We start from the raw sequence: 27,201 nt of genomic DNA on the forward strand, positions 1-27,201 counted from the left end.
TGTGCAAGATTAACACCTTCTGTGGAAGGCAGTGAGTCTAAAATCAGTCTCAGACACAGCATCTCTCACTCTATAGGAAAGATGATGTCTCTCACCTCTCATGACCCCCTCCCACATCCCAACTACATTAATAAAAGTCCCTGGAAACTGTGAGCTGAGCTGACTTCTGGTCAGACTCCTTTCTGCTCCTTTAAAATGAAGCCTATCTCCCCCCAACCCCGAACTGACCTCCTCTCCTTCTTTTGGACTCTGTCTCTAAACCTCACAGTATGATAAGTAAATTTGAATTGAATTGTGTTAAAGCAATGTTTCTGATATCTGTGGAACTCCAGTTAACATTCTGACTCTTTCACAACACTATACTGTCTTCCCAGTGACAGAAAATGCTGAAAAACATAGTCCAGATACGATTACATATAGTGAGCAAATGGGAGACGCCAAGGCAGAAAAAACCTCAAGGCAGCTCTTTGAGAAGGGCCTGTGTGCCTGGTAAGCACGTATAATTGCCAAGTTCAGTCAGTGAACTGATGGCTAACAGTGACTTTGGCCTAACTGGACAATTTTCAGGGATTAGTAATAACTTCTGTAGGAATAAGACAGTCACTATGCTATTTCGCACTCTGCTGTAATGGTCGAAAGAGTGAGCAGGAGAGCTAGCTGGGAAGCCTGTTACTTCCTTTTTTGTTGTTGTTTTGTTTTAATTTGTTTTCATTTCTAAATAAGATTTCCAGTGCTTTGCCTCTACCTTAGAGGGCAAGCAGGTGAGAAATAGGTTAAGGACAGGTTGCAGACCTCAGTATAGTTTGGACTTGGGAAGGTCAACGGGAGCCAAGGTCTTCAAAATCTTCCTTGACTTCTGGACTTTGAGGAAGATAGCTTTAAATAATAAACAAGCAACTTTAGTCCACAATGCACAGGAAAAGAAAAATCCTGGAGAAGTTTAAGAGGACTAAATTTGGCCCTAAGCAGATTTAAAATTAGATCAAATTCTAAGGTGCCATTAAGGCCCGTAGGAATTGAAGGCTGTGTGGAGTGCAGAGACAGCAGATGCTATGACTATCTGATTTGCCCAATATTCCTTTCCTGCACTTCTAAACTGAGGTTACGTTGAATACAATCCCCGTGTACCTTCTTGCTGGCCACCTTGTTCCTGAAGGCATCACCTGCCTTCCAGACCATGCTGCTTCCACCTTTGCCAGATTCTTTACCAAGCTTCCCAAGGAGGCAGGATTTCAGGTAGAAGCCCTGATCTGTACTCCCCACCCTGAGCCCTAACCGTGCTGAGTCAACATTCTGCTCCCAGCTTGGATGAAATGTCACACCATGAAGGTCTGTTTTCCTAACAGCCAACAAGTGATTGGATGGTACACCCCACAAGTGCAGGATAGTCTATTCTCTGAGCCAAACTTGACTAATGAGAAATGGGATATAGAAGGAAACAGAGCCAATACCAGCTCCTTCATTCTCCTGGGAACTGCTTGAAGCTTTGTTTTCTCCCTAAACAGAATTTCTCCAGGTTTGGCACCTGTAGCTCAGTAGCTAGGGCACCAGCCACATACTTGAGCTGGTGGGTTCGAACCCAGTCCAGGCCTGCCAAACAACAATGAGAACTGCAGCCAAAGAATGGCCAGGTGTTGTGGCTGGCGCCTGTAGTCCTGGCTACTTGGGAGGCTGAGGCAAAAGAATTGCTTAAGCCCAAGAGTTAGAGGTTGCTGTGAGCTGTGACGCTACAGCACTCTACCAAGGGTGACATGGTGAGACTCCATCTCCAAAAAAAAAAAAAACTTCTCCATGGAGTGGTTCCATGTGCTAACATCCCTGCTGAGACCCCAGTGAGCCTCTTCATAGCCCATGGTGCCATGGTAGCTCACATGGTAACTTGTCTCAGCATCCCACCATGCAGCCTCCCATTTTTTCTTGCCTCTTTCCCCCTATTTCTTCCCCTTTTACTATCCTGGGCTCGCACTTCCCAAATCAAGTGTCAGCTTTTCAATCCTTGTCTCAGGCTGTACTTCGCAGAAAGGTTTGGGGATGGAGAATTCTGATAACAGGTCTCATATGATTGTCATGCTGGATATCTTCCCGTTGCCCCTCTGGGGCCAACTCCCACTTTTCTTCACCCTGCCAACTGCCCTGGGTACTGAGCTATATCAGCAGGGTTCCCAGCACCCTGTGACCACAAGCCAAATCCAGCCAGTGGAAGACCCTGGTAGGCAATTGGAGGGAGAAAGTGCCCTGTGAGAGGTCACCCTGGACTGGTTGTAGTTGCAGCTGATGGTCTCCTCTGCCCCACTTTCTTTTTTGATTTCCGAGAACTGCTTCCTCTTCACATCCCTTCGGACCTAGAGCACATAACTCCACACTGCCACCTGCAGATCACTGTACTTCCCTTTGCAGCGCCTCTATACCCCGCCCCCCACTCCTTTGTAATTAGTCTCTTTATAAATAACCTTCTCAGATTATTCTAATTTGAGACTGCCATCTGCTTCCTGTTGGGGCCAAGAGTGAAAAGGAGCAGCTAAATGATAATATGATTTATCTATTTTGGAATAGTGAGTAGCCGTTACAAATCAGTTCATGTCTAGTAGCAAAAGAAAGTGATGCATTAATTTTTTAAAAACACTTAAGGTCAAACAATCAGAGTTCTGGCAGAAAACAGAATTCCACTGCCTGAAGGGACTTTAATGTAGGGACTATTTAGGAGAGAGCAGCAAAGTAAAGGGAATCAAGAAGGGACAATGATGCAGCAGGTCTAAGAAAGAGCAGAAAGCTACCCCTCCCACTGAATGAACAAAAGGAATGATCAGTGTCGCACAGCTGTTCATTTCAGTCCATTCAAACTGGGAGCCCTGGAAGAGTCCCATCGTGGAAGGACACAGGTCCTGACAGAGGCTCAGTTTGCAGCAGGTTGGGAATGAAGAAGAAATGCCCTGACCTTTGTCCCCTCCTACCCCTCCTGCCCACTAATCTCTCTGTAATCTCTTGTCTCCCATTGTTCCTCTTACTGGCTGAACCCAGCTGGAAACCAGAAGGATGTGGCCCTTGGAGTCAGCCCATTTGGGCTCAGAATGGGGCTCAGAAGGACAAAGAATGGGCTTGTGTTGGTGGGAGTGGGGAGGGTAACAGACAATAACCAGTATGGTCAGAATATCAAAGTCTATTCAAATATAATCCTAATTTTGTGAAAAGTAATAAATGTACTATGATTGCAATCAGTGTAACTGGCTTATTGTACCCTCAATGAATCCCCAACAATAAAAAAAAAAAAATAAATGTACTATGTATGAGACGACTGAACTGGACAGTTACTGCAAGTGGCAGAATAATAATAAACGGTTTTTATTTTTGTAGTATTTGGTATGCTTTCCAAATCAAGGATATTTCTGTATATGACTTTTAAATTTATTTTAGAAAAAGTAAGTGCTGATTGGAAATATGTCTATTTTTATTTTCTTTCTTCTTTTTTTGAGACAGTGTCTCACTCAGTGGCCCTGGGGTTGAATCCCCTAGCATCATAGCTCACAGCAACCTCAAACTCCTGGGCTCAAGCCATCCTCTTGTCTCAGCCTCCTGAGTAGCTGGGACTACAGGCATTCACCACAATGCCCAGCTATTTTTAGAGACGAGGTCTTGCTCTGGCTCAGGCTGGTTTTGAACCCATGGGCTCAGGCAATCCACCCGCCTCAGCCTCCCAGAGTGCTGGGATTATAGGCTTGAGCCACCACCCCAGCCTTAATTTTCATTTTTAAAGGAAGTATTTACTATCAGTGACTCCTTGTAATAGGAAATTTCACCTCCTGAATTTTTCCCAGAAGCAAGATCTCATCTAGAGTTAAGATGAAGGCCAAAGGAAGAGGTTCTTGTGTGTTTTTCACAGCACTAGTTTTCACACTATTCTGTCAACCAATAAGAAAGAATAATAAACCAATGTGAAACCAATAAGAAAGAATAATAAACCAAGATGCTATCCCAGTTCTAATTTTATTAGATCTGGAATCCCATTGATTAGTATTAACTTTGTTATTCAGCCAAGCTGAGTTGTGCCATTCAGTTTGTCAAACAAAATTTCACATCCCAGAGTTGAATGCACAAACCTGTGTGTAGGTGTTACCGTCGTCCAGGCAGATATCACTTCAAAATCCTTTCAATTTCATTGTAAACAAATATCCCTCTGAGATTATATCTGTTTTCAAAATTGCTTTTAGAACTGCATCATTTCTTCTTCTATCATTTTATGACATTTACATTTTTACTTAAACTACAAATAAGGTGGCAGGGAGGTCACAGTGATATTGTCAGCAGTCTGTATTTACCCTGGTGTTTTCCACACCCTGCCTGCCTTTTCTATTCTTAGCACTGTCCTCAGGCTCATTGTCAGCTCACATTCAGTGCAGGGGCCAAAAGAAGGCAGCTATTTCATCTGAAGAAATATTCCATGTGTTCAGAATGAGTTAGCAAATCTTTGGAATGTCACGGACCAGCTGTTGGAGGCAATACTCCTAAAACAAATTCTTAACCTCTACCAACATCTTGCTCTTGAGCCAAGCAGCGGTTTGGGAGCCTATCACACCCACCAGTCATCAGACGTCTTCATAAACTCCCACACTCAGTGTGGGCTCAGGTGTCCTAACCTCCACTGGCTGTGCAGCTATTTAAAGCCAAGGATTATGCAGAGACAGCAGATGCATCTTCCATCTTCAGAAATCTAAAATTTTAAGGAACATCTAAATAGCACAGATTAAAATTTGCTGACTTCAATAATCAAACTTTCTAAAGTCGTTTTCTAAACTTAATGTTAATTTATAAGCGGATATGGTAATGCGTATCTTATTAACATTTCATAAGTGTCCATAGAATTTATACTATTTTTTAAAATAAATGCTTCAGATAAGATTCAGTTTAGATTTAAAAAGATGAATGAGGTACATATTTGAACTTTTTAAAAAATAAGATTTGTATCTGAAAATTCCAACTGCAGTTCAAGGCAGGTTATCATCATGAAGCATAAATGGATTTCAGATCCAATTTCCAACAACTTTATTTTAATTTCCTGACTCCACCTTTACAAAGTACCACTTTAATTAAAATACACTAAGAAAAAAAAGCTTATCAGGTGAAAGGAATCCCACAACTGTTTTTAGCAATATACAAATGTTCGTAAAATGACTAAGAATTCTTTGAGTGTGTGTGGCTCTTTTGTCATCAGTTATCACAAATGCAGCCTCCCTGATGTCAGAGTAAAGAAGAAACAAGCCCCACTCCTCTTTCCTAGCACACTACAGTCTCCTAAATTTTCAGTGCTTCAGTTGTTAAGAGCAGCATCAGTGTGAGCTGCACAGACATATTTAACAGGTCTCCTTTCTGAGTAAGAAATAATAAAGACAACCTCAACATACCAGGTGCTGTATACATATTTTTAATCTTCATAAAAATCATGGTAAATCCTTTCAAACGTCAGTGATACAATCATTCCCGTGAGATCATTAACTGAACTATAATACTGGTGTCCTGTGAACAGGAACCGATAAGGTTTCACTGAGTCTCAACTGGATCCTTCACTTCTACCACCAAAATCCCATCGTGACAGAGGATCGCAGACAAGTCTTTGGTGTCCACGCCATCTGGCAGTCTGTACTGTCGGGTGAAGCTTCTTGAGACAAACCCGTGCTCGTCCATTCTGGTTCCGTGCTGCGCCTTGATCAGCAGCCAGCCTTCGAAAGTCTGAATGATGATGTCCTCGGGGAGGAACTGGACCACGTCCAGCAGGATCTGAAAGCGGGCTTTGCCTTCTCCGGGCAGCGACTCTGCGGCCGAGTCCTCTGCAGGAGGCTGCGCCTCGGCCCTGGGCTTATTCAGGTCAGTGATGGTTGGCCCGGGCAGTGCATATAAAGCATGATCCAGTCTGCAGTCTTCCAAACCTCGAGCTTCAAACTCCTCCTGGTAGCGCACTGGAGTCTCTATCAGGTGCCTCAAAATGATCTTTGCCATACTGAAGGCAAAACCATCAACCAAAGGCCTCGCCTCGTCCACCGCAGTCAGTGGGCGCCTTAAGCAGGTGCGGCAGCCCGGATTTGCAGTCGGAGCAGCTGGCGGTTTGCAGCCCTCCCCAGACACAGCCACTTAATTAGGCCTGAATCATAACGCAGCACACTCTCTTGTCTTTTCTCACGCGCTGACAATAAAGGGCTATTTATAGGGCATGTTTCGGAATCACATTTAGCACGCAGCAAGCAAAAGCTGCCCGTCAAGGACTGCTCTCACATTCTCAGTTATCCTTGGCAACTGCGTTGTGCCTTGCTTACCTCAAGAGAAAAAGCGAGTGGGGATCAGAAACAGCATTGAAGCATATCTGAGTGCTTTCTCCTGGTGAACTACAATGATCTAAGGAAACAAGACTTCTTAGAACATGCAGAGATGTGCACTCACTTGTGTTACCAGCTAATACTCTCCAGATGCAGACTTAGGGAGACAAGAATGTAGCTGTAGTTGATGAGAAAGTAAGACTCGGGCACATGTATATATTCAAATCTCAAACGTGCAGCAAACTCTCAGCCCTCAGTCCTACCCATTTGTTTTTATTTTATTTTTTAGTCTTTTGGACTTACGGGACATCTCAGCCACATCATCTGTGTTTCTTCAGATTTGACTCATCAAAAATGACATCAAATGACCAAGCTAGAGAAGTGTCAAACATCAGAGGGGCATAAAGTGGGGAATCTTAGTGATGAAAATAGAGCCACAGGGAGAGAAAAATGTCAAAGCTTTGAACTATTCGATATTAAAGTCCAGAATACTAAAGATCAATCTAGTTTTTGAATTGGCAAAAATAAATCATATACTACATAATTCTCAACTATAACAACCTTTATATTAAACTTTCTTTGAAAAAGAATGGTGTGGTGGCTTACGCCTATAATCCTAACACTGCGAGGCTGAGACGGGAAGATCCCTTGAGCTCAAGAATTTACAGCCAGCCTGAGCAAGAGCCAGACACAGTCTCTACTAAAAATAGAAAAATCAGCAGGGTGATGTGGTAGGTGCCTGTAGTCTCAGCTACTCGGGAGACTGAGGCAGAAGGATCGCTTGAACCTAGGTTTTCAGGTTCCTGTGAAATAATGCTGATGCCACAACATTCTAGCCTGGCAACAGAGTGAGACTCTGTCTCAAAAGAAAAAAATAAAGTTTTATAATTTACAAGAAAGAAAAAGGCTCAGCACCCATACTCAGTGATTAGGGCACCAGCCACATGCACTGGGACTGGTGGGTTCCAACTGACCTGGGCCTGTTAAAACAAGCAAACAAAAATAATAGCCAGGTGCGGTGGCAGCTGCCTATAGTCCCAGTTACTTGGGAGGCTGAGGCAAAAGAATCACTTGAGCCCAAGTGCTGGAGGTTTCTGTGAGCTGTGACGTCATAGCATTCTACCGAAGGCAACATAGTGGAACTCTGTCTAAAAAAATAAATAAATAAATTGGCTCAGAGCCTGTGGCTCAAGCAGCTAAGGTGCCAACCACATACACTTGAGCTGTCAGGTTCGAATCCAGCCCAGGCTGCCACACAACAATGACAGCTGCAACCAAAAAACAGCTGGACATTGTGGCAGGTGCCTATAGTCCCAGCTACTTGGGAGGTGGAGGCAAGAGAATCTCTTGAGCCCAGGAGTTGGAGGTTGCTGTGAGCTGTGATGCCACAGCACTCTACCCATGGTGATAGCTTGAGGCGCTGTCTCAAAAAAAAAGGAAAAAAAAGAAAGAATAAAATAAAATAAAATAAATAAATAAATAAATGAAAAAGAGTGAGGCAGCTCTTTATCCACAGTTATGGAAGGTTTCCCAAGATACGTTAAATAAAAAAAAAAAAAGTAAAGTCCAGAACAGCATATAATATGATATAATATGCTACTTTTTTGTTGTTATTGTTTTATTATTTTTAGATATGGGATCTCACTCTCACCCAGGCTGGAGTGCAGTGGAATGATCATAGCTTAATGCAGCCTTGAATTTCTGGGCTCAAGAGAGCCTTCTACCTCAGCCTCCTGAGTAGCTGGGACCACAGGCATGTGCCACCACATCTGCCTAATTTTTTTTGTGTGTGTGTGTGGGGGGGGGGCTTTAAGCCTTTGTTGAGAGAGGGAAGGTCTGGGTTTATGTACAAGAGAAAGGGGAGGTGGTACATGTACAAAAAGAAGTGGGCCCCCACATTCCCTTCTGAGGCAGAGAGGAAGCTGGCAGGGAACTGAGCAAATAGCCAAAACCACCATGATGCTTCCTGCACAGCTGCCTAATTTTTAAATGTTTTGTAGAGACAGCGTCTTGGCATGTTGTCCAGACTATTCTCCAACTCTTGGCCTCAATGGGTCTTAGCCTCCTTAGCCTCCCAAATCCCTGGGATTACAGACATGGGCAACTGCACCTAACCTACTTATACATTTTTTTAAAAGTAGATATTTACTTATATAAATAGACTCTCTCTGAGTGACATGTAGCTGGGGGCAATGGTTGCCTCCTGTGAGGGAAACAGAGGGAGACCTACTTTTCACTCTAAACACTTCTGTGCTTTTTATTTGCAGAGTGTATATGGAGTACACATGCTATACCCAATCTGTGTTAAAATGTGAAAAACTTCCTTTCTGTGGAGATTAGTATTTTCTAGAATGGGTAGGTAGACCTAGGAATACCTTTCCTTTAAAAACTTGCGTTGTCTTAGAATTAAAAAAAAAAAAAAGTCTATTAAAAATTAAAAAATCAGAAAACAGAAGGAAAAAGAAAACCCTCCTTTAGCATATACTTAGAAATATGCCCTCATAATGCTGTTAATACTTGGCTTCTTCAACTTTGTTCATGTATCCTGGATGTTCAAATATTAATAAGGTATTTTCATCAATGCTGCTCTGAGTAATAATTTGGGAACAGAAATCACTGCTGGTGGTAAGAAATTGATAGTAAAATAATAATTTGGCTTTAAAATGCTAGAAAGATACACAGCAAAATTGACAGAAAGGCACAGACATTTCCCACATATGCCTTTCCCCCACATAATGCACAGCCTCTCCGATTAGCATCACCACTCCCCTAAAAGTGGTACATTTGTTACAATTGATGACACACATTATCACCCAAAGCCCATAGTTTACACTAGGGTTCACTCTTTCTTTTTTTCTTAGAGACAGGGTCTGGTCTTGCTTTATTGTGCAGGCTGGAGTTTAGTGGCCCTATGTAGCCCACTGCAGCCTTGAACTCCTAGCCTTGCGCCATCTTCCTGCCTTAGCCTCCCAAGTTGCTGGGACCATTGTGAATCACATGAGCCCAGGAGTTCAAGGCTGTATTCATCTATAATCTCCTTTTTCACAAACTTCTGTTGAGCAGACCAAAAGGAAATGTAAATTCTTCTCTTTGAATTCGCTAGCTCTTTTTGTTTTTTATTTTTAATTTTTTTTGTTGAGACAGAGTTTCACTTTGTCACCTCAGTAGAGTGTTGTGGCATCATAGCTCATAGCAACCTCAAACTCTTGGGCTCAAGCTATTCTCTTGCCTTAGCCTCCCTCTTAGCTGGACTACAGGCATCCACCACAATGCCCAGCTATTTTTCTTATTTAGCAGGCCTGGGCTGGGTTCGAGCCCACCAGCCCCAGAGCATGTGGCTGGCACCCTAACCATTGAGCTACATGCACCCAGCCTCTTTTTTGTCTTTTAGAATTTGTTCCTTTAGCCTCAAACAAGGGGGGTATGAACATCAGGCCTCAGGATTGGAAACCTATAAAAAAGTCTGTCTTCAACCTGGTCAGAAGAAAAATGGATATAGCATTCACAATGACAATATCTTGAGAATTTGGCTGCAATTGCCTTTTTTTTTTTTTTTGGTGCCCCCCCCTTAAATTCAGTTAGCCCCTTCACCTCAACTAGGGACATTCTTTTTTTCTTTCTTTGGGAGTCCAGGTCATTTCCCTACTCTCTTTTCTCTCTCTTTCCCCATTCTTTTTCCTCTCTCTCTCTTGTAAAGATAAAATGAACTTACACTTTTATATCCTAATCTTGCTGTAAGAAATTCTTTTCTTGTCCCACACAGAGCACCTACGGGGCTTTCCACCCTTATAGTAATATATACATAATGTAAATAATACATTTATATAGTACAATCGTTGCCATTATCAGCATGCAAAATTATCTTACTTACGGATTTATAGTCCAGTTGGGGAAGACAGACAATAGCACCTTGAGGTCAGAAACTGTATATTCAACAGCGGTATCTCCAGCACCTGATATAGCCTGAAAAATGGTTAAGTGTTCAGAATATTTATTGAAGGAGAAACTATCAAAGTGTGACAAGTTTTGTGATTTTTATTTCAGCTGGCCTGTGATGTCATGAGGCCATCCTGTGTGCTTTGGTCAGCTTCTCCAAAGTGGAGATTCCCAACTTCCCTCTCCCCTCTCTCCCAGATACGCAATTCTTTCTGTCCCCTCTCTTGTCCTCCCACTTATTCTTTTCCTTGATGTTCTCCACTCTTTATCCATGGCCAAGTGTCTCTCATCTTTTTAAAATAACACCAAACCTCCTAGGCCTTATATCAACTTCTGGCTAATTATCTCCCCCCCCCAATCCCCGACTGCCCAACTTCTGGAATTTGCAGCCCTAGTTGCAATTTAACTTCTGCTCTAGGGACAACTCTGTTCATGGTCAGGTCAAAGAAGCCCTGTTGATAGATCTATAGTGACATCCTTATCTTCCTAAACCTCTTTAGCTTTCAGCATAACTCTCTCAGCAAAAAAGAATGAGAAATATATTTTTCCTAGCCTTCTCAAGCGAGCAAACAGAATTTTATATTGCATTTTATTGTATGCATTCTCAATGGGGGTAACATTGCCTTAAGGAAGCCAAAATCATTTTTTATGGAGAAAAATATATATAATCTAAGATTACATAAAATCTTAGATCTTATATAGTGATTTATGGGCTTTCAAAGAGCCGTAATACCTAAATAGACACTTAATGTGTTTATGTTTTTATAATTTCATGAGGAAGTGGAGGAGAAATTAGGCAAAAAATGTCTAAAAAGATTTATGGGAGGGAGGAATGATTCAATAATAAAAAAGGTGAGAAATTGAGCAGTCTGCTTCATCAGTTGTCCATCAAGACCCCCATGGCTCATGTCAAAAGCAGAAGAGGTTAAGGAAGATAACAACAGCAATGTAGGTTCAGCATCCCGTGACTTTGACTGAACTAAGAGGAGAGTCCGTGGCAAGTCAGACGCACAAGCTAAACTGCAGTTGGTCAGGAATAAATACTGCATTCAGACTACAATTTCAAGAAACTGGGATGTGAGGAATAGAAAAAGTTAATCAGAGGCTGGCATAAGTTCCAGGTTTGTTTTGTCTAATAAGATGTTTTTAAGAAAACTGACCATTGGCTTGGTCCCTGTGGCTCAAGCAGCTAAGGCGCCAACCACATACACCTGAGCTGGCGGGTGCCAATCCAGCCTGGGCCCGCCAAACAACAGTGACGGTGGTAACCAAAAACTAGCTGGGGCTTGTGGTGGTTGCCTATAGTCCCAGCTACTTGGGAGGCACAGGCAAGAGAATCGCTTGAGCCTAGGAGTTGGTGGTTGCTGTGAGCTGTGATGCCACAGCACTCTACCCAGGGCAACAGCTTGAGGCTGTGTCTCAAAAAAAAAACAACTGACCATTAGTGTAATGAAAAGGAGCAAACCGGTCGCAAGAGGCTGACAAGCCATGGCTGTATACCATTTTATTTATTTATTTATTTATTTTTTAATTTGGCCGGGGCCGGGTTTGAACCTGCCACCTCCGGCATATGGGACCGGCGCCCTACCCGCTGAGCCACAGGCACCGCCCTGTATACCATTTTAAATATCCCTATTGTAAAAAAAAAAAAAAAAAGTATTTATATTTATTTATTTATTTATTTAGACAGGGTCTCCCCTGTTGACCAAGACAGAGTGCAGTGTTGCCATACATAGCTCACTGCAATATCCAACTACTGGGCGTAAGCAATCCTCCTGCCTCAGCCACCTGAGTAGCTAGGACTACAGGTGTCCACAATAATGTCTGGATAACTTTTCTATTTTTTTGTACAAACAGGGTCTCACTCTGGCTCACACTGGTCCTGAACTCCTGACCTCAAGTGATCCTCCCACCTCTGTATCCCTGAGGGTTAGAATTACAGGCATGAGCCATGGCACCCAGCCTAAATATTTCTTTGAAACAAAGTAATTTCTTTATGTCATCTCCAGTCATTGGTAAGGTTTTATTCAACACTACAGCCTAATGTCAAGTAGGCTTTGGGGGCCTTAGGAAGGAGCTGTACTGTAATATATACATCAGAGCAAAGGCCCTCAGCAGCCCAGAGAACCAGTAATAAAATAGCAAGAGAGGAAAGAAGCCATCTGGAAAGATAAAAAATGACAACCCAGCCGGGCGCGGTGGCTCACGCCTGTAATCCCAGCACTGTGGGAGGCTGAGGAGGGAGAATCGCTTGAGCTCAGGAGTTCGCGACTCGCCTGAGCGACAGTGAGACCCTGACTCGTGAAAAAAATGGAAAAACCCAGCCGGGTGCCGCGGCAAGCGCCTGTAATCCCAGCGGCTTCCGGAGGCTGAGGCAGCGGGGTGCCCGCAGTCCGAGTCTGAGGTTGTGGTGAGCTACCACGCCCACTGCACTCTGCTCAGGGGCATAGGGTGGGACCCTGTCTCAACAACAACAACAAAAAATGACAACCCAACTAGACGCCTACACATGCCTAAGGGTGTCCCAAAAACACATGAAAGGAGACTTGGTTGGACCCTGCTGCAGTCTGGTAGGCTGGAGTTGGCTCTGGAATGTTCGCCTTTCATCTGTTAAGGAGTTTGCCTCTCTGGAGAAGCACAAATGCCTGCAATGGTTCTTGGCTTTCTCACATAAAAGCTTCTGGTTGTGCAATATGATCTTGACCATTCATTCCAAACCTACATTATTAGGATGTCCCCATGGTAATTTGGTCTGGAATTCAAGGACCCCATAAATATGACCAAAAAGATAAGTGGAAGAAGTCACAGCTTCTAGAATTGCTCTCTGTGATCCCAGCCCTCTAAATCACCCAGCTGCTGCTGTCTTTAGCATGCCCTTCTGCTTCTCTCTGTCTTTTTTTTTTTTTTGAGACAGAGTCACACTTTGTTTCCCCACCCCCTATCCCAGTAGAGCGCTATGGCATCACAGCTCACAGCAACCTCAAACTCTTGGGCTCAAGTGATTCTCTTATCTCAGCTTCCCAAGTAGCTGGGACTATAGCCTGCCACAACACCTGGCTATTTTTAGAGATGGGGTCTTGCTCTTGCTTAGGCTGGTCTCGAACCCGTGAGCTCCAGCAATCCACCCATCTTGGCCTCCCAGACTGCTAGGATTTCAGGCGTGAGCCACCACATCTGGCCTCCTCTCTTTGTGTTTTACTGTCCTAAAGCTATTTCTTTCAAATGGGATGCTGTGATAGCCTGAATAATGCCCTCTTCCCAAAAGACAGCTGCATATTAATCAAATCTGTAAATCCTTCAAATCTGTTACCTTATATAGCAAGGACTTTATGGATGTGATTAAGTTAAAGACCTTGAGATGTGGAGATTATCCTGGATGATTTTGGTGGGCTCCAAATGGCATTGCAATTGTCCTTATATGATACAGACAGAAGTGGAGTCAGGCACATGGAGGGAGAAGGGTGTGAAAATAGACCAAAAGGACTTGAAGATGTGTGCCTTGGGGACTGAAGTGAGGCAGCCACAAGCCAAAGAATTCCAGCAACAATTAGACGCTGGAAGAGGCAAGAAACAGATTCTTCCGTAGAGCCTCTGGAAGGAGTGCAGCCCTGCTGACTCCTCAGTTTTGGACTTCTGGCCTCCAGGACTGTGATAGAAAGGATTTCTGTTGGTTTAAGCCACTAGTTTTTGGTAATTTGTTACAGTAGACACAGGACGTGAATACAGATATTCCTATCCACTGATAGTCAAAATCTAGCCTTTGTTTTTGTTTTATTTTTTGGCCTGGAATTTCATTTATTTTACATTTGTTTGTAAATATAGAAAATACAGTACTCGATATGCCACAATCACAGTTGCTCAAAACCTTTCATTTTCTGTTTTTCTTTTTTTATTTTTATTTTTTGCAATTTTTGGGTGGGGTGGGGTTTAAACCCTCCACCTCTGGTATATGGGGCCTGTGCCCTACTCCTTGAGCCACAGGCGCCACACATTTTCTTTCTTTCTTTCTTTTGCCCCACAGAGTAGATTTCTTTTCTTATTTCTTTTTATTCAGGTGAAATAAAATGGCTTTGAATGATAGGAACATCATCCTTTAGTTCTGTTTTCTCCATTTTACAAGATATAACTTCACATGCAAAATTACTCTGCCCAGGGGATTGTTATTTGAAAGCTCTCTAACTCCACTGTGAGAAAACAATCAAAAGATATATAAATGTGATTGAAAAAGCTCCAAATTGCTACTTTTGAAGCTATGTATGTGAGATAAATGTCTCTACATTTCTATTTATTCTGTTTTTTTTCTTTTTAAAGGAAGATTTTGAATATGAAATATTTTTGTTTCTTCATTAAAATGAAAGTTCAAAAATGCCTGGATTATATTTGATATTTTTATGTCACAATATGCTTATATCGATTTAATTTTCTTTTTTTAAATTTTTTTAATTTAAATTAATATGAGGGTACAGTATTTAGGTTACATTGTTCTCACTTCTAGGGTAAAGTTCCATTTGTAGAAGAGCCCCTCACCCAGGGGGCATGTTATACACCCTCACATTAGGTGAGATCCCGCCTCATGCCCTCCCTCCCTCTGCCATAGGTCCTCCCCTCTCCTGCTTCCCTCTACCCCCTAACTGGACTATATTAGAGTTTTGTTGTTTTTAGGAACATGTAATTGTTTATATATTGATTTCATATTAGTATGGAATGCATTGGATATTTATTTTTTAATTCTTGGAATACTTTACTAAGATTGTATTTCAACTCCATCCAGGTAAATGTAAAAGATGTAAACATCTCCATCTTTTTTAACGGCTGAGTAATATTTCATGGTATACATATACTAAAGTTTGTTGATCCATTCATGGGTGGATGGGCATTTAGGTGCTTCCACGACTTGGCAATTATGAACTGAGCCACAATAAACATTCTAGTGCAAATGTCTTTGTGGTAACATGAAAATCTAGTCTTTTACTGTTTGACTCAAACACTCCTGTTAGAGTTCCCATATTACTCCAGCTGAGAGCAGATTTCCTGTACATGATAGGTATGAGGTTCACCTGGCACCTCAGTTACAAACTCCTGCACCTCATTTTATGAATTGTTAAACAAGGTGCTAATCTAGAGAAAAGCTTTGAAAGACTCTACCAAGTGAATTAATCTTTAATGTGCTCCTGAAACTTCAGGGCCACAAACTCTGAAGGGACCATTTACAAGATATTTCCTACTGGAATTGTCATCCTGTTAAAGTCAGGTTTATCCGGCACTGCTCAGAGACCAGCTTGTCAGCAGCCAGGAGTGAATAGCTGAAGTGAGCCCCACCTTGTTTCTCTGACTTCTCTGAGTCTTGACTTCTGGTTCACCAATGTACCCATATTCAGGCTCAGCCCTGCTTCTGCTGCTGAATCAATTATAAGCAAAGCAAATAATGTAACAGAGGGAACAGCCCGACAAAGGGTAAAGAATGTTTTATAAGCTGTCTCTTTAAAATATCACCCACACATTTAAGGAATTAAAACCTGCATCCCTAAATAATTGGAGAGGCAGGGGTGTGTCCTTTGTTCTTTGTACCATGGAAGATGGCTTAAAGGAATTGTTGTGGGAAGCTCGTGATATTGTCTTTCCCAGGATGGGACAGATCAGAACCAAAAACTATAGTTAAACAGCAATAAAAGCTTTGTATTTTGGGCCAGGCCTGGTGGCTCCTGCCTATAATCCTAGCACTCTACAGCACTCTGGGAAGCCAAGGCAGGAGGATCCCTTGAGCTCAGGAGTTGGAGACCAGCCTTAGCAAGAGTAAGAGCAAGACCCTGTCTCTACTAAAAATAGAAAAATCAGCTGAGAATTGTGCCAGTGCCAGTAGCCTCAGCTACTCAGGAGGCCAAGGCAGGAGAATCACTTGAACCCAAAAGTTTGAGGTTGCTGTGAGTGAGGCTAACATCATGGTACTCTAGTCTGGGCAAAAGAGCAAGACCCTGTGTCAAAAAAAAAAAAAAAAAAATTTAAAATCTTTGTATTTCTGCTTATAGGGAGGGAAATGGTACTTTAAGACACAAGTCTGTCTCTTCCTCATTTGTTGGCAAATTAATAAACCTCCCTTTCCTTCTCCTCAAACCACTTGTCCTCATTCTGCCGATGTAGCCTCAGGGACAAGGGCTGAACTTACAGTAACAATAATTCATTGGTAGCTTCAGCTCAATATTCCAGGCACTAGAAATGAAGCTAAATTTCCTAGACCCCGTGGCACAGCCATAACAGCTGGGCCGCCTTCTCAAGTCTCCAACAAATTCCAGTCAGAGGTCATCCCACTCTGGGACTTGGCACAATATGTAAAGCTGAACATGGCCCAAGTTTTTCTCTCTTTGCTTTCCTCCCTGCCAAATTCCATGGTTCCTCTAAAGGCTGGATCCTGCCCTGAATTTTCATTGGTGGCTGGACAGTTGTAACCCCTCTAGAGACTGCCTGTTTTTTCCCACAGAAATAGATCCCAGTTTTATCTCTTCGAACTGTTAGTCAGGTGTATTAGTCAGAGTGCTCCAGAGAAACAGAATCAATGAGAGAGAGAGAGAGAGAGAGAAGAAGAAGAAGTTTTTTACAGGAAGTGGCTCAGGTGATTATGGAGACTGAGAAGTCCCATATCTGCCATGGACCTGGAGAACCAGGACAGCCCGTGGTATAATTCAGTTCAAGCCCAAGGGCCAGAGAACCAGGAATTTCAGTGTCTGAAGGCAGGAGATGGATATCATGGCTCAAGCAGAGAGAGAGCAAATTCATCCTTCCTCTACCTTTTTGTTTACCCTTTCTATCTTTTCAGGCCCTCAACAGGTGAGATGCTTCCTATCCACATGGGTGAGGATGGATCTTCTTTTCTTGGACTGATTCAAATGCTAATCTTTTCTGAAAATACCCTCACAGACACACCCAGGAATCATGTTTCACTAGCTATTTTGCATCTATCAGACAGGTAAGCTGACACATAAAATTAACTCCCACACCAGGCTGTCTTGTCTTTTGGGTTGAAATGGCACCTGGATCCATGCTGGCCATGTCACCTGCCTCATGGCTCACAGAACTGGGCCCTTTGACTGAGTGGTGGAGATTGTGGGATGGCCAGGGAGAGCAGCTAGGTAGCTCCCAAAATTAACTACTCTGCCTCATCCTCCTTTTCCTGACATAGATTTTCCGAGCACCAGTGTGCTTCCCTTCTAAACCTGCCAAGTCTCTATGCTTAGGCCCATCTCATCTCTGATAGATCTACTTACTACTTTTAGTCCATGGTTAAGAACATGGACTAAGCATGTATCTTTGGTGTGAGTATGTTTCAATTTCTTCTTCTGTAAATAGGTGTAACAACTGTAGTGGGGAGGGGAAACTTGCTGAAAGATCAACTCACAATTCAGGCAAACTAATAAGAGAGGGGAAAGTTTATTTTCCATGTACATGGGGACAATCACAGAGTAATTATACAATATCCCAGTACAATACAGATATTTTAATACATGCCTTTTAGAGGGGAAGAGGAGATGAGGAGTGTAGAGATTTTTTTGAGACAGAGACTCACTGTGTCTCCCTTGGTAGAGTGCTATGGCATCACAGCTCACAGCAACCTCAAACTCTTGGACTTAAGCAATTCTCTTACATCAGCCTCCCGAGTAGCTGGGACTACAGGCTCCCACCACAACACCCAGCTATTTTTTCGTTGCAGTTGTCATTGTTGTTTAGCAGGCCCGGGCCGGGCTCAAACCTGCCAGCTGGCTCCATAACCACTGTGCTACAGAAGAGCGGAGAGAACGAAGCCAGGAGTACAGATATTTCTATTTAGGGACAATAAATGGTTGCTAGGGAGATGAATAGATACTTGAAAGAATAAATGAACAATGAGAAACAGAGTGACTTGTAAATTAACCTGAGAGACAGCTATTATGTTTTAAATGATTTGAGCCAGGTCTAGTTGCAGTCTTGATTTTCTTTCCTGCAATATAATAATAGGGAGGGAGAGGGAAGTCAGTTGTTCTTTTTAATGAATCAATCTGGTTTATGCAGATCTAGAGGGAAAGCCCCCTTTAATGACTATTTATCTCTAAGGGACTTAATTTAAAATACCAAGGAGTCCAGGTGTGAAAATTGGAGTGAAATTTCCTGAGCTTCTTCACAACACAACGTACCTTCCAGTGTCATTTTGAAAGCTGGGCACTTGACCCCACGCTTTCATCAGAAGAACAAGGACAAGTGGTGTGAGAAGAAGAAAAGGGAGGTTTATTAATTTGCCAGCAAATGAAGAAAAGGCAGACTCACATCTTAAAGCACTTTTGCCCTCCCCATAAGCAGCCGCACAAGCTTATAAAGGAGAGGGTTTCAGCTTTAGGCTATTGCTGTTAAACTAAAATTGATGGCTTTGATCCATCCCATCTCTGGAGAAGACAATCTCAAGACAATCCCTTTCCCCTGTGGTTCAGAGAACAAAGGACAGTCCGCTGCTCCTCTGGTTAGTGGCCTCCTATAGGGATTTAGGTTTCAGTTCTCAAAAAGGGTGAGGAGGGTTTAAAGAGACAGAAAACATTTTTACATTTTTTTCAGGCCTTTCTCCATGTGACACAAAAATGTTGGGAAGACTGATTTTGGTTCTGGCCATAAAGCATCTCCCCTATAAGGCACTGTGTCTTGTAGGGAAATAAATAAACATGCTTCTAATGATCTCTCCAAATCATAAACAGCCTGGAAATTTGAAAAGTTGTTTGTTAAAAAAAAAAAGTTGCTGTTGTCTATTGCAAACTTTAATCTTGGGTGGCACCTGTGGCTCAGTGGAGAGTGCCGGCCCCATATACTGAGGGTGGGGAGTTCAAAGCTGACCCCAGCCAAACTGCAACAAAAAATAGCCGGGCGTTATGGTGGGCGCCTATAGTCCCAGCTACTCAGGAGGCTGAGGCAAAAGAATTGCCTAAGCCCAGGAGTTGGAGGTTGCTGTGAATTGTGATGCCACGACACTATACCCAGGGCGACACAGTGAGACTCTGTCTCAAAAAGAAAGAAAGAAAAGAAAAGAAAACTTTAATCTTTTTCCTCTTCTAATCTTTAGAAATCTCGTGAAAAGGTATATCAAATTACTTTCCTGAGGAAATACAGGTTTCTGAAACCCAGATAGTACTACATACGTAAATGGAATAGAATATAAAATATTAGACATGGAATACTGCTTTCGATTCTGTCCCTGAATGGTTTTTTGGTTTTTTTTTTTCTATCTCCAAAATATGACTAATACCACTACAAGCAACTGCCTCTGGCCCATTTTAATATCCCCATGTGAAGAGATTGTTTCTAAGATACAAGCTCCTTTAAGTTGCTAGGCAAAAAGGTAAGGCATGACATGTCAATTTCAGACTTGAAAGAAGCAGAGGTAATGTACACAGCTATGATTTAACAATAAAAATAAAATAAAATAAAAATTAAATAAATAAATAAAAGAAAGAAGCAGAGGTCTTCCCAGGATCTGGAAAGCAGAGCCCTGGCTAGAAGCCAGGACTACATTTCTTTCTTTTTTTTTTTTTTTGTAGAGACAGAGTTTCACTTTATGGCCCTCGGTAGAGTGCCGTGGCCTCACACAGCTCACAGCAACCTCTAACTCCAGGGCTTAAGCGATTCTCTTGCCTCAGCCTCCCAAGTAGCTGGGACTACAGGTGCCCACCACAACGCCCAGCCATTTTTTGGTTGCAGTTTGGCCGGGGCCGGGTTTGAACCCGTCACCCTCAGTATATGGGGCCGGCGCCCTACCGACTGAGCCACAGGCGCCGCCCCCAGGACTACATTTCTTAAGACAGGGTCAATGGGAACGGGAATTTATACTGAGCAGCATGAACAAACATACATATTTAACAAGGTATAGGAAGAGTCATAAATATTTATGAAAGGAGAAAGATGCATATGTGCAATCATGCTTTATGCTTTCTTATGGGTCCATGTTTAGAAACAGCTGCTCTCTGTCAAAAGGTGAAGTAAAGGACAAGAAAACCGTATCTGTGCATGATCTGTAGACTGGTTAAAAACACTCCATGGCTGGTGGTCTTTATCAGAATGCTGGTCTGGATCACAAGATTGGCTTCTGTTTAGTCCTTATGAAAAAAACCTGATGCGGGCGGTGCCTGTGGCTCAGTCGGTAGGGCGCCAGCCCCATATACCGAGGGTGGCGGGTTCAAATCCGGCCCCGGCCAAACTGCAACCAAAAAATAGCCAGGCGTTGTGGCAGGCACCTGCAGTCCCAGCTACTCGGGAGGCTGAGGCAAGAGAATAGCTCAAGCCCAGGACTTGGAGGTTGCTGTGAGCTGTGTGAGGCTCTTCCCAGGATCTGTACTGAGCTGTAAAACTAATTCCGGATGTGGTGTGATGTGGTGTCCGAAAGCCAAGCCAGGAGGGATTTTATTTTTTAATGTGATAACTGCCCTCTGGTGGGAGAGACTGGAATTTCACTGATGGAAGCTGATCCTTTAATAACAAATTCTAAACAAGCAATTCTTCTTACTCCTTTTGCCTTCTTTTTCCAAATAAGGATCTGCATACACTGAGCCCATTTCACTATTTTGTCTTACCTTTGAAGCTTTTAGATTCCCTGAATTGTTGGGGGGGCGAGTGAGAGGGAAGGAGGGAAGGAGGGGAAGGCGAAGACTTAGGAAATTTTTGAAAGACAGATAAATTCTGAAGGCCAGGCTGCCTGGCTCATGCCTGTAATCCCAGCACTCTGGGAGGCAAGCTCAGATAGTCTGAGCTCATGAGTTCGAGACCAGCCTGAGCTACAGAGAGACCCCATCTCTAAAAATAGGTCAGTGTTTTGGCAGGAGCCTATAGTCCCAGCTACTCAGGAGGCTGAGGCAAGAGGATCACTTGAGCCCAAGAGTTTGAGGTTGCCGTGAGCTATGATGTCACAACACTCTACCAAGGGTGACAAAGTGGGAGTCTGTCTTAAAAGAAAAAAAAGTAAATTTTGAACTCTTTGTTGTTTCCTCCTCCTCCTCTTCCTCTTCTTCTTCTTTTTTTTTTTTTTTGTTTTTTTTTTTGAGACAGAGCCTCCCTCTGTCACCTGAGCTAAAGTGCAGTGGTATTATTGTAGCTCACTGCAGCCTCCAACTCCTGGACTCAAGTGATCTTCCTGCCTCAGCCTTCCTTCTGGAGTAGCTGCAACTACAGGCATGCACCACCATGCCTGGCTAACTTTTTTTCTGTTCTTAGTAAAGCAGGGTCTCGCTCTTGCTCCAGCTGGTCTCCACCTCCTGAGCTCAAGCAATTCACACACCTCAGCCTCCCAAATATAGGCATGAGCTACTGCGCCCAGCCACTCTTTCTTTCTTTCCTTCCTTCCTTCCTTCCTTTCTTCCTTCCTTCCTTCCTTCCTTCCTTCCTTCCTTCCTTTCTTTCTTTCTTTCGACAGAATCTCACTATGTCACCGTTGGTAGAGACTGTGGCATCACAGCTCACAGCAACCTCAAACTCTTGGGCTCAAGCAATTATCTTGCCTCAGCCTCCCATGTAGCTGGTAATACAGGTGTCCGCCACAGTGCCCAGCTATTTTTTTGTTGCAGTTGTCATTGTTGTTTGTCTGGCTTGGGCTGCGTTTGAACCCACCACCCTTGGTGTATGTGGCTGGCTCCCTACCCTCTGAGCTACTGGCACCACCCTTGCTTTCTTATGCTGTTTCTACATAAATATACCTCAAGAAGTGTCCTAGTAGTGTTACTAAATAAACTGTTTTAAGGGACATAAAAGACCTAAATTCAAATCTTTGCTCTGCCTTTTATTATCTGCTGGATCTAGGGCAAGTCACAGTAATCTCTCCACCAGCAGGTCAGACATGAGGAGCTAATTCATGGGAGAGAAGGTGTTTGTCCCTGGGACACTGTAAGGGAGACGCTTATCATTTCTACTGTTTCTTCATACTTTTGGAAGATCTACCTTGTACAGCCCCTTCTCTGAAAGCCTGATCGAATGGGGGCCTGGCATGTAGCATCACGTCCTAGTCCAGCTTTTGAGGCCTAATTTCTTCTTCAACAGTAAAACAGAGAGAATGTTTATCTCTTTGGTTGCTTTGAGGATTAGAAAAGAGATGGAAGACACTTACTAATAGAACTCAGCACATAACTCAGTGTTCAGTAAATGTTAGATATTATCTTTAACATTACACCACAAGGATTAAATATATGAAATATAAGGAGGATTAAAGCTCTTTGGAGAAAAAGACCCATTTTCAACTCACTCATGGCTATTTTTAAAGGAATAGCATGCAACATTGCTCATGTTTCTTTAAACATTAATCAAAGCCATGGCAAATATTAGATGTTACTGGATAACTATATAAGCCACAAGTTCTATACAGAGAAGGTTCAGACTGAGCCAGATCCTGGGGAGGAATGTGCTAAAGCTTCCCTATCACAGTAGAGCTGTACTTATCAGGGATGATCAAATGATACTTTATTCTTTTTCCACAATTTACTTTTAAGCCCTTTGGTGGTATTAACATTACTTTTTAGTTGCTGAACTTGAGAAAGTCAAGTTTGCTTTTTTAACCTGAGGGAAATTTTAAAGAAATACTTCTTATGGCTTTTTCACAGTTGGTTCTTGGAGGTTTATGAGTTATTTCTTCCAAAACATAGTTTAATGGAGAGGTCAGATAAGGGTGTCAGGGTAAAGAAAATGTAGACTTGAAGAGTCAGGGAGAGATTAAGGGCAGAAATAGAAGCCAGGAGACCTGGTCAGTTTCATAACCCCAGTACATTATCATAAACTACACAAACCTCAGTTCTCAGCTAGAAAATTGGACAAGGGACTGAACTAAATTTATTTATTTTTATTTATTTTTATTTCAAAAAATGTATAGGTGGCTTGCGTCTGTAATTCTAGCACTCTGGGAAGTCAAAGAGAGTGGATCACCTGAGCTCAAGAGTTCAAGACCAGCCTAAGCGACAGCAAGGCCCCATCTCTACTAAAAATAGGAAAAAACTAGCCAGGTATTGTGGTAGGTAGGTGTAGTCCAGCTTCTCAAGATGCTGAGGCAGAGGTTCACCAAAACCCAAGGGTTTGAGGTTGCTGTGAGCTATGATGATGCCAGCACATTCTACCCAGGGCAGAAACTCTGAAACTGAGACATAGTGAAACTCTGTCTCAAAAACAAAACAAAAAACATCGTATGGGGTACAAGTGTTTTTTTTTTTTTAATATGGATGAATTGTATCATGTTGAAGTCAGAGTTTTCAGTGTACCCTCACCAGAATAGTGTACATTGTACCCTATAGGTAGATGTTTATCTCATATCCCCTTCCAATTCTCCCTCCTTTGTCAGTCCATTACACCACTTTATGATCACATATATCTCTTACTTAGCTCCCACTTATAAGTGAGAACATGTGGTATTTATTTGTCCTGAACTGAATTTATAAGGTCCCATCCAAGTTTTTAAAAAGATGAAGAAAAAGAAGAAAATTTTAAAACCCACTTGGGTATTATGTTGATACATACAGCCTGGCAAAGTGTTCTCTAAAACTTTATCTTTTTTTTGTACATTCACTCCCCAGTCCCTGCAAATTCCCTTTTTATCCATATCATAACACCATCCAGGGTGGCCTTTGTTCCAGCGCTAAATGTTGGCAGAGTGGCAGGTGCCCCACCAGCATGTCAGACACAAAGATCTAATTCATGGGACTCTTATTTCTACTGTTTCCTCACACTCTTGGAAGAACTGCCTTGCACACCCTCTTCTCGGAAAGCCTGATCAAATGGGGCACTGTGGCCTGGCATGCACGCCATAGTGAGTGGACCCAGGGTAAACTCATGGCCAGAGCTGAGCCAATCAGATGCTCTAGAAGAGTGATTTTCAACCAGTGTGCCATGGCGTGCTGTGAGAGGATCTTAGGTGTACAGCAAAAAATGTTAAAGATAATTAATTAAATTATTTTCAAAAGAAGTTCAAAGCACAGTAAATAGATTCCTCTTTTTTATCCTTTCTTTTTTTTTTTTTAGAGACACAGTCTCACTTTGTCACCTTCAGTAGAGTGCTGTAGCATCTTAGCTCACAGCAACCTCAAACTCTTGGGGCAAGAGGATCGCTCGATCCTCTTGCCTCAGCCTCCCAAGTAGCTGGGACTACAGGCGCCTGCCACAACGCCCAGCTATTTTTTAGTAATGGGGTCTTGCTCTGGCTCAGGCTGGTCTTGAACTCGTGAGCTCAGTCAATCTACCTGGCTTGGCATCCTAAGTGCTGAGATTATAGGTGTGAGCAATTGTGCCCAGCCTTTTTTTATTATTTATTTTTTTGAGACAGAGTCTCACTATGTTGCCCTTGGTAGAGTGCCATGGCATCACAACTCACAGCAATCTCAAACTCTTTGGTGTAAGCAATTCTCTGGCCTCAGCCTCCCAGTAGCTAGGACTATAGGTGCCCACCACAACACCCAGCTATTTTTGTTGTTGTTGTTGTTGTTGTTGTTGTTGTTGTCATTGTTGTTTAGCTGGCCTGGGGCAAATTCGAACCAGCCACCCTCAGTGTACATGGCTGGTGCCGTAACCACTGTACTACAGACAGGCGCCAAGTCAGTGCCCAGCCTTTTATACTTTTTTTTATCAACATAATTTATGTGTGTCATGGAAGTTTAACTATAGGTTCAAGTGTGCTGTGAGATAAAAATGCTTGAAAAACACTGGTCTAGGGGATTGGGAACTGAATTCTGGAGCATTAGACCTTTGTTGAGGTAGGCGTTAGGAGTGCACTGGGCCCTTCAGTTGAGGTGTGTGGAGTCCAGGTGGCCCTTTCCTGCCAGGAGAGGGCCAAGGCAGGACAGATCTGTCTTCATGTCTGCCTCACTTTTCTTTCTGTGTAGGGAGAAGCAGAAACAAGGGATCACACAGCCTCATGGAGAAGAGAGGCCTTGGAACTAGGATTTCTTCAGAAACCAAAACCTGGCCAAATTCATTGGTGGTATGTCCAGTGGAAAAAAAACAAAAACAAAAACTGGCCAATAACCTATTTTTAAGCCATCATCTGCCTTTGCGCTCTGGAAAATAACACTTGTATCATTTGGACGCATTCATTCTCTTTATTTCTAAAGCTAGGCTGAGTAGGTTTCTGTTAGCCTTTAAAAAGCCAATACCTACTGACAGAAGAACATGGAAGAATTTATTCTGAGGCTGAATACCCTAATGAGTTTATGACTTGTGGGAGTAACTCTCAAACAAGGACCAAACACCATAGACATGTTATCTTTTGAGACAGAAGGATTTTCTTGGGGTCTTTTTTTTTTTTTTTTAGACAGAGTCTCAGGCTGTCATCATGGCATCATAGCTCACAGCAACCTCCCACTCTTGGGCTCAAGTAATCTTCTTACCTCAGTTTTTGTATTTATTTTATTTTATTTTTATTTTTTTGAGACAGAGTCTCACTATGTCACCCTCGATGGAGTACCAATGCGTCACAGCTCACGGCAACCTCCAACCCTTGGGGTTAAGTGATTCTCTTCCTTCAGCCTCCCAAGTAGCTGGGACTATAGGTGTCCGCCACAACATCCGGCTATTTTATTGTTGTTGTTGCAGTTGTCATTGTCGTTTAGCTGGCTCAGGCCAAGTTCCAACCCCCCAGCCTCTGTGCACGTGGCTGGCGCTGTAACTACTGTGCTGTAGGCGCCGAGCCAGTTTTTCTATTTTTAGTAGACACCGGGTCTCACTTTTTGCTCAGGCTGGTCTCAAACACATGCGCTCAAGCAATCCACCAACCTTGGCCTCCCAGAGTGCTAGGATTCTAGGCGTGAGCCACCGTGCCCAACCCACAGAAATGCCTTGTTATATCCCCTCTCTTACTAACCACTAATGGGCTTTCTTCCCTTAGAGTTAAACGGAAGCCAGCCCTTTGGAAAGACTTGCTCCACCACTGATTTCAACCAACCTTCTCACTGTCCTTCCTTTTTGTGCTCTGACACAACAGTGGGCCAGCATTCCTCCCCCCGTAAGAGGACCATGGCAAGGTTCCAGACCAGTCTACAGAGTCTATGCTTCACCTTTGGATGCCAGAGGGCCCCAAACTCCACTCTTAGATCATGCTAACCCATGGTTTTTGAACATGTGACCCATAGAGAGGCATGAAGCTCACTTGTGCATGGACATGTTTCTGCTTTCATAAAGATTCGTGACCACTAAATCTGTATATTTCTGTACCCTTTACCCTGCGCCTGAACTGCCTGCTCTTGGTTTTCTGCCCATGGCTACACTTCCCAGCCTGCAAGATGGCCAGCCAGCAGGCTGCAACCTTTCATGAGAAATAAAACTGTCCTCCCCAGTTTACAAACCTTGTCATTATTCAGTTGAAAAGTCCTAACTTGGACTTGGCTCCCGTAGCTCAGTGGTTACAGCAGTGACCACATACACCAAGGCTGGAGGGTTTGAATCCAGCCCAGGCCAGCTAAACAACAATGACAACTACAACTACAACAACAAAAAAATAGCCAGGCAGCTTGGCGCCTGTGGCTCAAGCGGCTAAGGCGCCAGGCACATACACCTGAGCTAGGGGGTTCGAATCCAGCTCGGGCCCACCAAACAATAATGACGGCTGCAACCAAAAAACAGCCAGGCATTGTGGTGGGCACCTGTAGTCCCAGCTGTTTGGGAGGCTGAGGCAAGAGAATCACTTAAGCCCAAGAGTTTGAGCTCAGTTGCTATGAGCTGCGACGCCACGGCACTCTACCATGGGTGATATAGTGAGACTCTATCTCAAAACAAAGAAAAAGAAAAGCCATAACTTGGACAAGTCATGTAATACCCACCACACTGAGTTCTTTAAACATCAGAAGATGTTTAAAGCTGTGTGGAGCAGAGCATCTGGGAGGTTCAGACACTGTTGTATGCACTTTTACATACAAATAAAAACTGGTGTGTATGTGTGTGACCTGCCTTAGCTTATCTGTCACAAGAGGGCCTAGAATGACCACTAGGAACTGGAGGT

General features: G+C 43.0%; 1 protein-coding gene across 1 annotated transcript; it reads right to left on the reverse strand.

The window, feature by feature from the left end:
• Positions 1–5,402: 5,402 nt before the first annotated feature.
• HSPB3 (heat shock protein family B (small) member 3) lies at positions 5,403–6,155 on the reverse strand. The gene has a single exon (XM_053590625.1). It carries the CDS (start codon positions 5,986–5,988, stop codon positions 5,533–5,535), a length of 456 nt encoding a protein of 151 aa, XP_053446600.1. The 5' UTR covers positions 5,989–6,155; the 3' UTR covers positions 5,403–5,532.
• Between the last annotated feature and the right edge of the window lie 21,046 nt (positions 6,156–27,201).

This window comes from Nycticebus coucang, chromosome 1 (genome assembly GCF_027406575.1).
Source record: "Nycticebus coucang isolate mNycCou1 chromosome 1, mNycCou1.pri, whole genome shotgun sequence".
Classification (NCBI taxonomy): domain Eukaryota; kingdom Metazoa; phylum Chordata; class Mammalia; order Primates; family Lorisidae; genus Nycticebus; species Nycticebus coucang.

Bases quoted from the DNA above. Each gene is read 5' to 3' on its own strand.
- HSPB3 (XM_053590625.1), bottom strand. From the start codon at position 5,988: ATGGCAAAGATCATTTTGAGGCACCTGATAGAGACTCCAGTGCGCTAC.